A 16,985-nucleotide genomic window follows, 5' to 3' on the forward strand; every position below is an offset into this window, starting at 1 on the left:
AGGCGCCGGGCTCCCTGAGAGGAGCAGAGCGGCGCAGGGGCAGGCGCTTGCCGGAGATGGACAGGTGGCCGGGCCGGGCCCTTACGTGTCGGGCAGGGGCTACGGGAAACGGGCGGGCGGGGGCGGGACAGGGCACGCCCCGTCCCTGCGGGAGGAGGACCAATGGGAGGGGCGCTGCGCGGCGCGCGGGAGATTTGAATGGTGGCGACGGGCGGAGCGGAGGGAGAGCGCTGCGCTGCCCGCTGCCATGGGGGTCTCTGGCAGCACCCCGGCTACCCCCGCGGCCCTCCGCAACAAGCACCTGGCTCATGTTAGCGACCCCCGCTCCCCGAGCGCCGGCATCCCGCGCACCCCCATTGAGGTAGGCGCCTTCCCGCCCGCAACTGCTCTCCCCCGTCCCTGGTTCTTACCTCTGCCCCCTTTCGCAGGTGGTGAGCTCCCCGACGGGCAGCCCTCAGCCCGGCCCCGCCGAGCCGGCGGTGGAGATCAGTCAGGACCGCGACCCGCGCTCGCCAACGCCCGGTATCTTCCGCACGCCCACGAGAGCCGTGTGGAGCGGTGAGTGAGATGTCCCCCTCCGTCCTGAGAAGGCAACTGGCCAGAGCTGGGTGACTCACGCTGCCTTCCATCCCTTCCTCCTTCCCGTCAGACAGTGTGGATCAGCTGGTGAAGCAGCTCGGCGAGGCCTTCGGTGCTGAGGCCGCGGCGCAGGAGCCGGCGCCGCCAGACACCGCCTGCTGCGCCGAGGAGCCGGCCCGGCGGAGCTCTCTGCCCGCTGGAGGCCCAGGACCGGCCGCGGTGGTCTCGGAGGAGAAGGTGGAGACGCCGCCCTCTCCCTGCGCGGCCCCGGCTTGGCCAGCCCGCATTGTCGGGCATGGCTTCTCCTCGGGTAAGTGCTGGGGGTGGGGGATGGCACGGCTGAGGCTCCATGTGCCTGGGGAGGTGCACGGCCCGTGGTACAAGCAGGTCAGCACCCTCCGGTGCCTCTTTTCGGGCTTGCTTACAGAAACCATGAGTGTGTCCTCCCACCCCAGTTCAGCTGTCTCCCACCACCTGGGATAGCTTGGCTTTGTGTCTCTGAAGCTGGTACTGCGGACACCCCTTTGGGAATTGTGCCTTTATGAGACTGAGTTCTGTCAGGAGTTGGAAAATTACAGGGTTTTTTTTGGTTTAGTTGGTAGTTTAAAGAGGTCAGTGACGGCTCTTCACCCTTCTGACAACACAGGCTTGGAATTTTGGAGGCCTGTTCTGTGTGACCTTGGAATGCTTTGGGATGAGCTGGGGGGTGAGGGTGGGAGTGGTTCTGGGAGTCATTAGACTGCTTCAGAAAGATCTCTGGGAGCTTCCCTTCTATGAGGAGGGACTGGAAACTGGGACTGTTCAGTGTGGAGAAGAGAATGCTCAGGGGGATCTGAAGGGAGAGTATGTGAAGGGGAGAGCCAGGTGCCAAGGGGTGGTAGCAGAGACAATGAGCACAAACTGGAGCACAGGAGGCTGCATCTGAACACCAGGGAGCACTTTTTCACTGTGAGGGTGACCATGTGCTGGAACAGGTTATCCAGAGAGGTTACAAAGTCTCTGTTCTTGGATATATTCAAAAGCCACGTGGACACAGTCCTGGGCTTCTATATAGCCTTGCTGAAGCAGGGTGGGCAGACCAGACATCCTCCAGAGCTCACTTCCAACTTCAGCCTTTCTGTGATCAATTTACCTGGAAGTGCTTGGGTGACATTCTGCTGTGCAGGCAAGCAAACTAGATGATAAAGGGCAGGAGCCCCCAGCCTTGTTGTGACACCTTTTTTTCCTCCTGTCACTAGGGAGCAAGCCCATGAAACGCAAAACCACCAGCAAAGTCCTGGCAGCAGCTGGGGGAGCTGCCCGCTCTCCCCTCAGCATCCTACAAGATGATAATTCCCCCAGTGCTCCTGCCCCTCGCCAGGTAAAGCTTGGGGGAGGGAGAATGGGCTGAGAAACTTCTGTATTTTGTACGGCCTCGGTTGGGAACTGTGGCCTCCTAGACCTTATAAAGCCTGGTGGCTTCATAAGTAGTTTCCTGTGAGTCAGTCTTGTCCCTGCATGCCTCTGAGTCTTGTTCAATGTCTGCCTTTTTGGCCTTGTGATCCTGCCTGTTCCTGTGCATCCTTTCTCTTCAGGCTGTAGAAAGAAGTCCTTTGCTCCTAGACATTGTCACAGGAGAGCCAATGATGAAGGGCCTGAAAATGGGCTGCATGTTCCACTGAGAATTAACAAAGCCTCAATTAACTTTTGTTTTTAATTTCTCTAGGGTAAGAGGCATGTGTTGGGAGAGAACCTTGGGGAGAAGGAAGTGACTGTGGACCCAAGCAGGAGCCTCAAATCTGGGAACTATGCTTGGAGTGCCTTGAACAAAGAGAACCAGCAATGCCCCTTTGTGGAGAACTAGGGATTTCCTTTTCTGGGGATCTTGCTGGACTTTGATATTGTTTTGAGAATCTTCTGAGGGGAGAAATCCTGTAATAGACTGAAACTCCAGACTTGTGGTCACTCTTCTCACCTCACCCTCTGGGGCAAGGGGAGAGCACAGTCCCTTTACCAGTTTTATGTACAGCACAGCCTGTCCTCTGTTGTGTATCACTTTTATTGACTTAGTGCAGATTTCTTACCTGTAGCAAACTCTTATTAAATTTCTGACTGTTTTTACAGCCTGGTAGGACAGTAGGAGCCTCCTGCTTGTCCAGTGCACTGTTTTTGTTTTACCCCACCTGTGTCCCGTTCTGGGGACCCCAACACAGTAAGGACATGGATCTGTTGGAGTGGGGCCAGAGGGCTGGAGGACCTCTCCTATGAGGACAGGTTGAGGGAGCTGGGTCTGTTCAGCCTGGAGAAGAGAAGGCTTCAGGGAGACCTTAGAGCAGCCTTCTGGTACCTGGAGGGGCTACAGGAAAGCTGGAGAGGGGACTATGGGTATGTGGTAAGAGGATCAGGGAAATGGTTTTAAACTAGAGCAGGGTAGCTTTAGATTGGACATTAGGAAGAAGCTCTTTACTATGGGGGTGGTGGAACACTGAAATGGGTTGCCCAGAGAAGCTGTGGACACCTCATACCTGGAAGTGTTTAAGACCAGCTTGGATGAAGCTTTGAGCAATGTGGTCTAGTGAGAGGTGTCCCTGGCAGGGGAGTTGGAACTGAGTGATCTTTAAGGTCCTTTCCAACTCAAGCCATTCTTTGAAGACTAGGATTTAGGAACACAGATTTCAGTCTTTCATTAACTCTACTGCTCACCTCTGTTCCCTGCCTGTAACATGCCACTGCTGTAGCTGGGCTGGGAAGGGTCTGCCCTTTGGCCTATGCACTATAGAGTGGGCTGGGAAGCTGCAGCTCTGCAGGAGACTGGTGCATCTTGTGCTGCTTCTGGAGTTCTGGTGCACCTACAGTATTCTCAAACTACACACAGGATTGTAGCTTACTGCAAGGGTCTGCTATTGAGGGTAAATAGCAAATAGGATGAGAGAAGAGTAGGTCAAGCTACTCATGTACAGTCCTAAGTCTCTGCACCTTGTTGACCTTCAACTCTTCCCCAGGACCTCAGAAAGTCACTGTCAGCCACCAAGTATAACAGAGGCTGAGTATGATAGCTGTGTGCTGTACTCAAGGGTTTTCACCTGTAGGGTAGTAAGCCTCAGCACTAACAGCCTCTTCCCAGCTAAACCAGAGGTGAGGAACTCTCACCTCTTGGGACTTTGAGGCAGAGCAAGGCCTGTGGATGAGGTATTCTCTGGATGGGGTCAGCAGGCAATGTTCAGAGGAGTTGTGTTTGCAGTAGCTCATTGCAGTGCTAGAAAGAAGACAGCCTGCAGTGCGTATGTGAACTTGCTTTATTTGTCAGGGCTATGAAGAGCTAGAACAGGCTTGGAAACAGGGGTTGATGACTACTGGGTAGACAGGGTCACCACACAATGCAGGAGTGAGGCAAAAAGAGAAGGAACAGCAAGAAGCATGCAATAAATAAGAGTCAATATAACATTCCCTGGTACTCTTGCAGGTCTGAGGGCTTCCTTTCCCTCATCTATGCATAGACAGACTTGAACTAAGCCTTCTCCAGTGGAAAATGAGCCCAGTGTTATGCTAGCTTTTGGGTTGAGGTTGCATGATAGACATCTCAGATCCAGTGCATCTCTGAGGCTGTCTGGAGGGATAGAGGACAGACAGCTTCCCAGAGAAGCTAAGTAGAGTTAAGTCAGGGACAGAGTTGTTGGATGAGAGGTTCATGGAGGGATGGATTTCAGCGTGGGCAGAGATGTTTGAAGGAAGATGCAGGGTGTCTGAAGTGTACTGTAAAGTCCTGAGACAATGAACTGTATTGTGCAGGTCTTCAAGCCTGCACCAGGCTGGAAACCGCTGGGCCTGTTTAGAGGTGGAGAGAAGGGCCAGTGTGTGTGCTCCTGCTCCTCAGCTCCTGCTCCCCCTGCTCCCCATCCCCAACCTATCCTTTTCACTCTGGGAGACCCCTACAAGTGTCTAGAGACAAGTGGGAGTGGTGGGTGGGCGTTTCGTTTGTGCTCGGCTGGCGATGCTGCTCGCATGGACTCAGGCTGCGGGCCGTGCTCCTGCTGCGCTTCCCCTCGCTGCTGCTCTCCTCAATTCCAGATCTTGAGGAAGCTGTCCCAGGAGCCAGTGGCAACGGCCATACCATCTGCTGTCACCCCCAGGCAGCTCACTCTGTTGTCATGGCCCGAAAGGATTCCTATGAGGGTGGAAAGAAGAGAGCTCAGGAAAAGAAGCAGGGTCTGTGAGAGAGAAAGGTATAGAGCACGCTGAGGATGTGCACTGTAGGCTGTGTGCCTACACCCCCATGTGCTGCCTGCTCCTGCACAACATGGTACAGTCAGTCTGTGGCTAGCAAGAACAAGAGCATTTATGCACGGCACGTACAGCCTACAGAGAACATTCTTGGGAAGGTCTGGCTAGCTGAATCCCTCTGCAACTGCTTCCACATGGGAGCAAGGGTAGGACTAAGAAAGGATGGTGTCACTGATGAGACTGAGGAAGAACAATGCTGCTGGAGGGCTGCACTATACATTTTTTGGAAGCCAGAAGCTGCATCTGGAGGAAAAATGGCACTTGGGTGGATTCTGTGTGTGAGCAGAATCACAGAGTATCCAAAGGTGCTGGACAGAAGCCCAGGTCCATGCTCAGGCTGGTGTCTGGCCAACAAGGTGGCATGGTGAGTAGCTGGAACTGGCAATTGGCAAAGGCTTGGATAAAGTAGGAAAAACTACTGGTGCTTGCAAGGACTTGTAGCTAACAGGAACCTGAATGTTCTTTCCCTCCTTGAAACTGTCCTGACTTCTTTACATTAGCAACACTAGCTCTGCACAAAAGAGCTGTACCGGCTGTGGCGTGCTGCTGACGTGCAAGGAAGCTTCACTGGGCTTCAGTCAGTACAGGACGTGTCCCTTTTCATAGAAAGAAAAGGCTTTTCCTTCCCTCTGTAAGGGACAGATGACCTTGTAGGGAACGACAGAGATGTCCAGGAGCCACTCACCCACACGCTCTGCTTTCAGAGAGTCCCAGATGTTGCAGTTGAAGTCGTCGTAGCCGGCGAGCAGGAGGCGGCCGCTGCGGGAGAAGGCGACGGAGGTGATCCCGCAGATGATGCTCTCGTGGGAGTAGACCAGCAGCTCCTGGTCCGCCCGCAGGTCAAACAGGCGGCAGGTGGCGTCGTCCGAGCCCGTGCAGATGGCCTCGCCGTTGGGGAAGAACTAGGGAGGGCACACCCCAGACTGTGAGCAGCCCGTGCCTTGCAGATTGCCTCAACTCCTTTGCCTCCCTGCTAACTGCCAGCAAACCGCAGAGGTGTGACAAACCACGGGGCCACGGGACTGGGTTCTAAAAGTGGAGTCTGCTGAAGGGGACAACTGGTGCTTCTCCTAAGACCTAGGAAACCCCTTCCACCTCAAGAAAGCAAAGGACTTTGGGCTATTTCAAGACATCCCAGTGCCCTGAGTTTAGGGCTCAACAAGCGTCCATCCATTATCCCTCAGGGGGGGTCTGGCATGATTCAGAGCCACAAGAGCCTTTGTCTGATTCTCATACCCATACCCTCATACCATATGTGTCCTTGCTTTGAGGTGCTAAAAAGAGCTCCTGTGTGTGGCAGAATATCATGACTGGTAGGGCAGCTATGGGAGAGGTAAGAACATCTGTGCTAGTTGAAGCCAGGGGAGGGTGGTTCAAGCAGCAGATACGGCAGGAAGCTGGCACACATTTGGATAGCTACTGGGATTACACTGATGTGTTTCTTGACCTGCCATCTCTAGGACTCTGTTTTGCACCCATGACTTTAAGGGCAATAATTGCCCCTAAATGTCTATGCTGTCTTCTGTGAAGATTTCCTTTCAGAAGATCTCCCTGTGATCCCAAGCTCCCACCTCTGCCCTCTGGAGCTAACTGAGACCCTCAGCTGAGTTAAGTATTCCTATGTCATCTTGTGCCAGGGCTCCTGGAGCATGACTGACCCATGGTTCCCAAAAGCTGCTGTGAGCAAAGCTGAACCAACACCTGCATTAGGCTGCTGAGCTCCACAGACCAGAGTGTGATGGCTGAGTCCAAGCAGTGCTCGGAGTTAGACCTAGATGCATCGGTGCCCCAGCATCTGGAAAGAGCCAGCTGTGAACTTCAGTGAACTCAGGCCCTCCCTGCTTCAGGTTGGATAATGGGGCCATGGTCTCCTGAAACTCCCATTCCCCACATGACTGTGACAGCTTCTGTCAATCTTGTCCCAAGCCCATGTTTCAGAGCTAGTCTGTCCCCCCACCCTGCCCCCGGCGCATACGTACGCAGATGGCATTGATGTCGGACTCGTGCCCTGAGAAGGTCTGGCGGCAGGAGCCCTCCCGCACGTCCCACAGTTTGGCAGTAGCATCACAAGCCCCAGAGATGAAGAGTTTGAAGTCTGGAGAGACAGCCAAGCTCATACAGTCTCCAGTGTGGCCTATGAACACAGTCTTCTGCTGCCCTGTCTCGATGTCCCAGAGTGCACTGTGGGAGAGGAGAAGACTTCTCAGAGCCAAACCAAGCAGAACAGACCTACAGCACTGAGGAGCTGCCCCACTCACAAGGCATAGGAGGGAAGTCATGGATGTGGCTACAGCATGGGGAAATGAGTGGAAGGTATCCCTAGAATCAGCTGCACACAACAGAATCTCTCTTGACAGCTGTGCTGCTCATATGTTTGCCAAAGCAGAGGAAAACTAAGACTGGGGGGAGTGAGGCTGGACCTTGCTCTCATCACTGCAACAGCTGAAGGGAATGCTGACAGAAGGCAACCCCTGGTATCAATCCAGGCTGGGGGATGACAAGATTGAGACCAGCCCTGCAGAAAAGGACTTGGGGGTGCTGCTGGATGAGGAGCTGGACATGAGCCAGTAAAAGGCACTTGCAGCCCAGAAGGCCCACGGCAGCCTGGGCTGCATGAAAAGCAGCATGGCCAACAGATGGAGAGAGGTGATTCTGCCTCTCTGCTCTGCTGAGACCTCACCTAGACTGCTGTGTCCAGCTCTGGAGCCCTCAACACAAGAAGGATAAGGACCTGATGGAGCAGGTCCAGATGAGAGCCACAAAGATGATCAGAGGGCTGGAGCACCTCTGCTAAGAGGACAGGCTGAAGGAGCTGGGGTTGTTCAGCCTGGAGAAGGCTACAGGGATACCAGTAGCTGATGAGTGCCTACAAGAAGGCTGTAGAGAGGCTGTTTGCAAAGGCCTGCAGTGACAGGACAAGGGGCAATGGTTTGGAATGAGAGAAGAGCAGATTTAGATTGGATGTTAGGAACAAGTTCTGAACCATGAGGGTGCTGGAACACTGCAACAGGTTGCCCAGGCTATGGTTGTGGCCCCATCCCTGGAGATATTCAAGGTGAGGCTGTACAAGGCTCTGGGCAAGCTGATCTAGTGGAGGATGTCCCTGCTCACTGCAGGGCTTTGCACTAGATGACCTTTGGAAGTCCCTTCCAAACCATTCCATGATTCTAAGAGGTAACAGGGACAGACAGCCAGACCTATCTGCTGTGTCCACACGCTGGTGGGATGTACAGACCATGTTCACTGGGACCCCACATTACAGCCAGGCAAATCAACCTGATGGGAATCATAGGATAGGTTTTGGTTGCAAAAGATGCTGGAGATCATTCAGTCCAGTGAAATGAAACATCCTGTCATGTCCTCACACAGGAGGTTTTTCCAAAGGAGGTATTGGGATGGGGTGAGGATGAATAAAGGCTCAGCAGTGCTCACAGTCCTAGCACAGCGAGACCTGAGAGCTGGGGACAAAAGGATCCAGGGACTGGATTTGCAGGTGTCCCTTGCAATGGGCAAGACTTGAGAAGTGGAGCACCTGTGTGGGCCCCACATGCAGTTATGATGTTTTCTGCCATTAAGAGCTGGCAGCATGGTTCCTACAGCTTCACCCAGAGACTTGCATCTTGACCTGACTTCAGCTGGGAAAAGAACCCCTCCTCCTCCAATGGAGGAAGAATAGATCTGTCTTCCTAAGGTGCTCTGCACGGCCTCCCTGTGCAGGAGCAATTTGTCCTTAGTGGATGTGCCCAGGACGCAGAAGGTAACTCACCACGTGGTGTCCCCAGAGCTAGTCACGATATTGTTGTCATCAAGAAATCGGCAGCAGGACAGGTAACCTAGGAGGCAGGGCCAGGCAAATATGAGCAACTAGGCAGGGCTGGGAGAGTGGGGTTTGGAAGCAGGGGGCACCCAGGCTGCAGGAGGCAGCACACACACCTGTATGGGCTGAGAGCTCCCTGCTCACTTTGACGTTGCCTTCACGAGTCTTGAGGTTGTAGATGGAGCACATGTTGTCGAGGCCCCCACAGGCCACAAAATTGCCTGAGGGGGCATAGGCACAGGTCATGACCCAGGAAGAACGCAAAGGGATGGCATGAACCTGGCAGGACAAGAACCAGTGTGAGACTGCAGAGGCGGCAGGGCGAGGGGGCCCACCCCAAGCCCCCGGTGTGCCAGAGCCGGGGGACTCCTACCTTGTTGGTTGTGTACGTGTCCCACACTATCAGCTTCCCATCTTGTGAGGCACTCACCAGAAGTCTGTGGGAGAGGAAGATCACATTAATAGCTCTCTTGCCAGTAGAGCCTCTTGCCCTCCACCCCCATGTGCTGCCCTGCACCCCACAGGTCAGCAGCGTTTCTCACTTGGAGTCTGTGGACCAGTGCATGGCATAGATCTTGGCCAGGTGCCCACGCAGGGTCCTTCGGGTCCGCATCTGGATGCGGCCAACGACCTCCACTCCAGACACAATCTGAGGGGGGGAGAGAAGGAATTAATCTTGGGCTGGTAGGAGCTTTACTGCTCCCCACATCTCTGCCTCCTAACTGCTTCCCAGCTGGAGAGAGTACTCCTGGGAGTGCTGCTGGCTGATTCCCCACACACTCTCCTGCCCAGCCAGCCCTGTCCCTTACCTGAGCAAGTGTTGTGTCTGCACAGGCTTTCCGGGCATCCTGAGGAAGAGAGCAGCAAATGAGACAGAACAAAGCTGTGTGGTGAAAGCAACGGCAAGACAAACTCAAGAGCATTCCTGGGGGCAGCTATGGCCGTGCTGTGGTTGGATTGTGGCCACCACAGTGGAATCCTGGGCTGTGACTGGGGCACCTCAGTGCCAGTCAAACATCAGGAAGGTGAGACAAAAGCTGCTCAGCATCCATTTCCCTGTGCTACCCACTTTCCATGGATCCTCCTGCCTGGCAGAACACCAGCTGCCTCCCAGGCAGAAGAGGTTCTAGGGACACACTACGATCTTTGCCCTCCCACAGAAACAATACCAGTGGCTACTTCTCGTGGAGTCCTCTCTTCTCCCCCTCCCCTTCCACCTCCCACCCCCTCCCCCCATGCTCTGAAGATCTCCATTAGCTGTGCAGGACTGCAGAGGGCTCAGAGGATGTAGCTGGAGAAAGCTCAACAGCCAGGTTGTGACAGAAGAAGTGGGAGGCAGGGGGGCAGAGGCTCTCCCAGCAGTGTCGTGACTGTCGCCAGCATTACCGCAATCTGCTTCTTCAGCTGCTCAGCCTCCTGCTTCATCTGTTCCATTTCCCCCATCTCTGTGACCTAGGGGTGGCTTCTCCACCTGAGGCAGCCTTGATTCTGGGGAGACAAATGCAAGGAGAGAGATGTGAGGTAGAAAGGGCACTGATAAGACTGCTCAGTTATGCACATGTAGGCAGCCTTCTTAAAGGTTTAGCAACCATTTTTTGCCCAAATTTGTCCTCTCACCTCTTTATTTTTAACCTCTCCATTTCAAGCTCTATCAAGTCCTGGGTCCTTCTATTCAGCTGGTCCCTGTCCATGACCAAGCTGTGCAAGTCAGCTCTAGGAGGAGGAAGTTTGATGGGGGAAGCCCCGTGGGTATTTCCTATTTGTTTTAGGCACAGCATCCCCAGGCAATGCCCAACAGCTCTTTGACCACTAAGGAAATCTGGGGGCTGTTGAGGTGCACTCCCAGGGTTCCCTTCTAATTTCCCTTTGCAAAAACAAATGAAAAGGTGGATGCCTAGGACAGGATCTTGAAACAACATAAGCAGATAAAAGTATTTCCTAAGTCTGACTTTTCCTTGATGTCCAAAGCTAGAAGCAGCATGCAAGTCCTTCACGGACTTTGCTTCTGTGCATCTGCACACACATTTTTTTGTGCCCATGTCAAGGTTTGGCATCCTCAGTATGTGACAGTGATGAGCTGTGCAGCTTAGGGGGAGGCTCTGCAAAGAAGTTTCTGGGTTTGTTACTCCTCAGTGGCACCTGTTCCACTTTGTTGTCGCTAACTTTTGGGTTGGAAGAATCAGAAAGTAACTGGTTTGTGTGCACCTTGGCATCATTCAGTGTTTTATAGATCTTTGTCTTGTGCATTTTCATCCATGTCTTCTGCAGAGGACACTAAGTCACAGAATGGTTTGGTTAGAAGGGACCCCCAAGGGTGATCCAGTCCAAACCCCCTGCAGGCAGCAGGGACATCCTCCACTAGATCAGCTTGCTCAGAGCCTTGTCCAGCCTGACCTTGAAGATCTCCAGGGATGGGTCTTCAGCTTCCTCCCTGGGCAACCCATTGCAGTGTTTCAGCAGCCTCATGGTGCAGAACTTGTTCCTAACATCCAATCTAAATCTGCTCTTCTCTCATTTCAAGCCATTGCCTCTCATCCTATCTCTGCAGGCCTTTGCAAAGAGTCCCTCTGCAGCCTTCTTGTAGCCCCCTTCAAATACTGGAAGGCTGCTCTAAGGTCTGCCTGCAGACTTCTCCAGGCTGAACAGCCCCAGCTCCCTCAGCCTGTCCTCATAGCAGCCCCATGATCATCTTGGTAGGCCTCCTCTGGACCCTCTCCATCAGGTCCACATCTTTCCTGTGCTGAGGGGTCCAGAGCTGGACACAGCATTTCAGGTTAGGTCTCACCAGAGTGGAGCAGTCATGCTGCAGAGCACACTTGGTCATCCTGCTCTAGCAGGGAGGTTGGGCTAGACAGTCTTCTGAGGTCCCTTCCACCCCCCACCATTTTGTGATTCCTCCCATATAAGGGGGCACATCCCATGAATTCTGTTGTTGGTCTCCAAGCCCTTGCAGTTATTTCCAGCCTCTGGATGAGATGTCTTTGCAGTGAGAGCAGTGAGGCAGTCCAGGTACAGATGCCCCATATGATGAGACAGCATCTCTAGCTCGTTCTCTTGCTTGTTGCCTGCACTGAAGATTTCACCAGTGGTTCTAGAACTTCCCACTCTTATGCACAAATCTGGCCTTCACTTGTTTCAGTCTTTCTCCTGGGTGAGTGTCCAGACATGCTCCAGCTGTTGTTTATCATCAGAGCCAGTGCTTTGCCCCAAGGCCCACAAATGCTCCAGCAGCACCTGCAGAATTTCTGCTAGTCCTTGTGGGTCACATCACCTCCATCTCCCTCTGGCCTGTTGCCTGCAGGCCTTGTCTCTTCCAGCCAACAGGGTTTTGGGTTTTTTTTCCATGCCAGGCTGCCCTCTTGCTGTGGCAAAGACATAGCTCCCCAGTCCTTTTGCTTGTTGCTTCTTGGAGCTCTTTGTAAAGCTCTTTGGATTTCCCTCCAGAACTCCTTACCCTGAATGTCTCCTTGGCTTTCCTCTCCTTGGCTTTCCTCTGGTCCTCCAGGCAGAGTGAGGTTCTGCCTGGACTCCTGCAGCACAGCTTTCAGAGAGGCAGAATTTTCTTGTAGCTGCTGGAAGTCACCAGCTTATCCCAGAAGGAGGCTATTTCGGGTGGTACTTTGCAGAGAGAGACTTGCAGTTGCTACCTGCAAACATGAGCAGAACCACAGCCCTGCTGCCTCTCCCCCTCTCTGCCCATGCACTGGACATGGCTGCTGATCTGGTCTGCTGGCCCCAGCACCCAGTGAGAGAGCAGGAGAGGAACCTAGGGCAGCACTGTCAGAGCCTGGAGGCACCTGCCACAGCAGTGGCCTGGGGCTGCCAGCTTCAGCTGCACCAAGGATGGGGATATCAGGCTATCACCTGAGCTGGGCCCTTCCCACTGCTTTTCTCTTCTCCCAGTTTGACAGAACAGTGGGAAGGGGGCTCCTCCCAGTCCAACCCTCCTGCTGAAGCAAGTTCACCCAGATCAGGCTGCACAGGAACATGTTCAGCTAGGTTTTGAAAATCTCTGGAGCAGGAGATTCCACAACCTCTGGGCAGCCTGGGCTAGGGCTGTGGCACCTTCAAAATGAAGAAGTTTTTCCTTATGTTCAAGTGAAACCTCCTGTGTTCCAGTTCATGGCCATTGCCCCATTGTCCTATCACTGGGCACCACTGAAAAGAGCCTGGCCCCATCCTCTTGCCCTCACCCTGTAGGTAAGTATTGATAAGATCTCTTCTTGGTCTTCTCTTCTGCAGGCTAAACAGCTACAGGTCTCCCAGCCTCTCCTCACCAGAGAGAAACTTCAGTCCCCTCAATAACTCTGTGGCTCTTTTGTCTGAAAGCCCACTGCATGCACTTTTCACTTCTCCTCCTTTGGGAAGAGGCTGGGCAAAGCCTTGTAGCTTCCAGCAGGAGGCTGCAGGTCCCTCTGATCTTGTGGCATTTGCTCCTCAGCAAAGATGGTGTCCAGCTCTGGATGCTCCCCACCAGCACATCAAGAATGAAACCTGACTTTCCAGCCATCTTGCAGAGACCAGCCCTGCTCTTTCAGTCTACACCACTCCTTCTATCAGTTCTCCCTAGAACTGCTCCTACCTCCCCTCCGTCCGTCCTAAGCATTGGATTGCCTTTTCCTGCTGGGCTACCTCTTTACTCTGACTCTCTCCTTCCAATCTTCTCTGCTTGGTCTCCAAGCTGTCCAGGCTGTTATTTCACACACCTTTGGCCATCTGAGATCACCATCCATCCACCTACCCTAATCTGTCTTTGTGGACTTCCTGGTTTTGCCCCCCCAGACCTGTGTGGAATTGAGAACCTTGTTCCGCCTCCCAGTTTCTGCCCCGAGTGAAGACAGCTGCACCTGTGCTCCTCATTAGCCAGCAGATCCACAGTTTTCCTTGTGTCTCTCCTGCTTTTCCCCTCTTCTCTCCCCTTCCCTGGGTGTTGCTTTCCCCACTGTTGCACCAGCACAGGAGTGCCAGCTTGCAGGTGCCCACCTTTTGAAGCTGCACAAGCAGCTGAGGGGCTTTCGAAGGAGGTCAAAGGGCAGAGGATGGATAAAAAGGGCTAAATATAGAGAAGGTGCAGCTCAGGTTCAGGCCTCTGTCCAAACCTTTAAATCCCTCTGAGGGAACACTAAATGAAGTTGGGAATTGTTCTCAGCTTCAGAGGACAAGGATCCACAGATGAGTGATAATAATAGCTCCAGCTTTGCCTGTCACCTCCTCCCATCGTGTCCCAGTGGTCTGTGGACAGCGAGCTACCTGATCCCCAGGGGAGTGCAGCTGCCTCCTGGGAGGCCCAAGAGCAGGTGTGCAAGAGAGTCATGGTCATGTAAATTTAGGACAGGAAGCGGGGAACCAAATGGGGGAAGAACAGAGGAAAGTGGAATGGAGTTTGGAGCCTGGCCAAGGCAGCCATGACTATGGGATGCATATTTCTTGTGAATCCAAGGGGCAGGCAGCAGCCCAGCCTGGTTTTAGTGGGAAAGACTCCTAATGGTGCAAACTCAGTGCTTTCCAGAGGGACTCTTTCAGGTGGCTGATAGGCAGTAGATGAAACCAAGCCCTGAGGTACCTTGGAAAATCAAAGCAGCCACTGCCAGCCCAGCACTACAAGGAAAAATTTGGCACCTGCACTGGTCCAGAGTTGTGCCTCGTACAGGCATCACTAAGGAGCATGGCACCACCAAACACAACCTTGGCTTGGTTCACACCAGCTTTCTTCTGAGCTCTGCCTTGGCTCTGTTCATCCAGTTCACAGTTCTTGGGTTTTGAGGCCACATTTCATTTCTTTTGCTCTCCAATGTGCCCATTCCTTTCCCTCCTGCTTTTTCTCACATATCTGCCGGAGGCACCAGCTGCAGTGCTCCTGTTTGTGGGCAACCAGACTCATCCTGAGCCCCTGGGTGTCTGTTCATAGCAGACCAAATGCCTCTCCTGTGAGGCTGAGGTGGGGTGTGAAATCATCTGCCTTTTGCCTCTAGGACTTTTCAGGGCAGTGGCTATGTCCCTTGAACCATGTCATGGCAGGGGCCCAGCCTGCACCCCAAGGGATATCCTGCTGAACCACATGCATCACTCCCTCTGGGGCTCAGTGCACCAGCAATGGGTGAAAACAAAGGGGAGGTGAACCCCCCTGGGGAGGGAGGGGGTCCCTCTGTGGGATACTGGGGGAAGGCTGTAAATAGAAAAGGGAAAGGTGCAGGAGGGACTGCGTATTAGGAGACAGCATCCCTGGGTCTCCGTGTAATCCCTGGCTGGCCTCGTATGCTCGCCCTGGTGACCCGGGGCTCCTTGCAGAGCCGGATACAGAGATCATCTCCCCTCTCCTGTGCTGGAGATCAAAGGCCAGGGTAAAATTACCCTACTCTGCCCCTTGCTTTCTGAGGGCTTCTTCTGCATCCAGAAAAGTAGCCAGCTGCACAGAGGTGTGCACAGGGGAGCACCAGGAATGCAGGACTGTGTATAGTTAGTGAGTGTCAGGTTCTTCAACCGAAGCATCACCTGGAAACCAGTGAGATTCACCTGCCAAAGGGAGAAGGAGCAATCCTATCCCAGCCCCTCAGCATCAGAGACATTGCAGCCCTATCCCAAATTCCTTCCCCACCATGATCTTCCCTCCCACATCCTTTGATGCCTAGCCCTTGTAAAAAGACTTCTCACAAAACCACACCAAGAAACTCAGGGTCCCAAGTGCCACTCACCAAGGTGACCTCAGGCATCACAAGGCAGTATCCTTACCGGGAGCTGTAGAGCGAGGTGGGTTGCAGTCCCCCCTGGCTGGCAGCCTCACAGCACTGCCTCCCTTGCTGCCAGTGGCTCCCCGCTGCTCGGGAGCCCCTCGTCCCTCTGCAGTCGCCAGTCAGCTGTGCCCGGCCACCCAGCAAGTCCCTTGTTCCCTCTCTGCGTCTCAGCCTCTCCCAGGACTGATCTCCCCATGGGGAGCTGGAAGGCTGTGGACGGGAGGGGTTGTGGGAGGGCCGATTCCAGGAGCAGCGTCAGGCAAATTAAATCAGACACCAGCGACTTGGGGAAATCGGATTGGGATGTAATGCAAAGCAGGTGGATGGGGAGGGCTGCAAAGAGAGAGTAGCAGGCGGCTCCTGAGGGAAAGAGACCCTGGCAGGCGGGTCGGGCTGCCTCCCTCCATACCAACAACCAACTAATGAAGTGAAGATTAGCCAGAACAGGCTGGGATTATCAGCCACTCGGGCAGGTCCAGAGGAATTCCCGTTTTCCCCGGGACAGCGGGCAGCTCATGTCCTGGGACGGGGCGGGAGGAGGGATGGTACCACCCACAGGGGGCCTGCCAAGCATCAGCACATGGCAGGGCTGGGGGCACACCCTCCCTGGGCAGCGGGCTCGGTTCTGCATGGGGGAAACCAGAACTGGGCACAGGGGCCAGGGGTGGCGGAAGATTTGGTGGTGTGCCTTTTGGCAGCCACTTTAGTGGGATGCTGCAAGGAGATTATCTTGGCCTCAATCTCTTTTAATCTCTCCCGCAGCTTTGGCCCAAGCCCGAGATAAATACCTTTTAACGGATCTGAGCTGACGTCAGGAGGCCATCAGTCTAATCACCCCAGCCACCTTTGGGCAGAGCAACCCAGAGATGTGGACACTGGCCCCTCATCCTTCCCACACGTCCTCATCGAGCAGGAACCATCCAGCTCCCCTACATGAATCACTGGAAGGGAGGCAGGAGGGTGGGGAGGTGATGGACACCCCAGCAGGGCGAGGGAATGACCGTGGGGAGGGCAGGAGGCACAAAGGGTTGCTGATGCAGGCTTTCCAAATTTGAGTGTCAAAGAAGTACTGGGATTCAGCTTAAGGAAAGACTTCCCTTTCCATGGAGCAGGGGCCCTGTGCCAACGGCAATGATGTGATCACACCCCCACCTCTGACACTGCTAGCTCTGGCCCTACTGACACACAGAATCACACAGAACACATCTGGTTAGGAGAGACCTCCGAGATCATCCAGCCCAACCTCTGACCCAGCACTGAAAGGTCACCACTAAACCATGTCCCTAAGCACCAGCTCCACACGCTGCTTAAACACCCCCAGGGACGGTGACTCCAGCATTGCCCTGGGCAGACCATTCCAATGTTTGAGAACCCTTTCAGTGAAGAAATATTTCCTAACATCCAGCCTGGACCTCCCCTGGTGCAGCTTGGAACCATTTCCTCTGGTCCTGTCACTTGTGAGGCTGCCCTCTCCTCACTCCAACCTCCCTTCAGGTAGCTGTAGAGAGCAATGAAGTCTCCCCTCAGCCTCCTCTTCTCCAGATTGAACACCCCCAGCTCCCTCAGCCCCTGCTTGTAGCCCAGGTGCTCCAGGCCCT

The 16,985-nt window shown here is 54.1% G+C and overlaps 2 protein-coding genes across 2 annotated transcripts; one reads left to right on the plus strand and one right to left on the minus strand.

The window, feature by feature from the left end:
* The first annotated feature begins 236 nt into the window (after positions 1 to 236).
* On the plus strand, positions 237 to 2,433 carry CDCA3 (cell division cycle associated 3). The gene is made up of 5 exons (XM_054167719.1): positions 237 to 361; positions 429 to 558; positions 650 to 889; positions 1,818 to 1,939; positions 2,285 to 2,433. Exons 1-5 carry the CDS (start codon positions 248 to 250, stop codon positions 2,420 to 2,422), a joined length of 744 nt encoding a protein of 247 aa, XP_054023694.1. The 5' UTR covers positions 237 to 247; the 3' UTR covers positions 2,423 to 2,433.
* A 1,820-nt stretch (positions 2,434 to 4,253) lies between these two features.
* GNB3 (G protein subunit beta 3) lies at positions 4,254 to 15,399 on the minus strand. The gene is made up of 10 exons (XM_009899611.2): positions 15,386 to 15,399; positions 10,043 to 10,144; positions 9,466 to 9,504; positions 9,199 to 9,305; positions 9,030 to 9,093; positions 8,773 to 8,935; positions 8,606 to 8,672; positions 6,819 to 7,020; positions 5,525 to 5,741; positions 4,254 to 4,723 (listed from the first exon to the last, which is right to left on the minus strand). The coding sequence occupies exons 2-10, from the start codon at positions 10,097 to 10,099 to the stop codon at positions 4,617 to 4,619; spliced, it is 1,023 nt and encodes a 340-aa protein (XP_009897913.1). The 5' UTR covers positions 10,100 to 10,144; positions 15,386 to 15,399; the 3' UTR covers positions 4,254 to 4,616.
* Positions 15,400 to 16,985: the final 1,586 nt, after the last annotated feature.

The sequence above is a fragment of the Dryobates pubescens genome, chromosome 15 (genome assembly GCF_014839835.1).
Source record: "Dryobates pubescens isolate bDryPub1 chromosome 15, bDryPub1.pri, whole genome shotgun sequence".
NCBI classification, from domain to species: Eukaryota; Metazoa; Chordata; class Aves; order Piciformes; family Picidae; genus Dryobates; species Dryobates pubescens.

Bases quoted from the DNA above. Each gene is read 5' to 3' on its own strand.
- CDCA3 (XM_054167719.1), top strand. From the start codon at position 248: ATGGGGGTCTCTGGCAGCACCCCGGCTACCCCCGCGGCCCTCCGCAAC. The intron at 559-649 runs GTGAGTGAGATG...CCTTCCCGTCAG, and splicing joins CACGAGAGCCGTGTGGAGCG to ACAGTGTGGATCAGCTGGTG. The intron at 1,940-2,284 runs GTAAAGCTTGGG...TAATTTCTCTAG, and splicing joins GTGCTCCTGCCCCTCGCCAG to GGTAAGAGGCATGTGTTGGG.
- GNB3 (XM_009899611.2), bottom strand. From the start codon at position 10,099: ATGGGGGAAATGGAACAGATGAAGCAGGAGGCTGAGCAGCTGAAGAAG. The intron at 9,505-10,042 runs GTAATGCTGGCG...TCTCTTCCTCAG, and splicing joins AGCTGAAGAAGCAGATTGCG to GATGCCCGGAAAGCCTGTGC. The intron at 9,306-9,465 runs GTAAGGGACAGG...TCCCCCCCTCAG, and splicing joins CAGACACAACACTTGCTCAG to ATTGTGTCTGGAGTGGAGGT.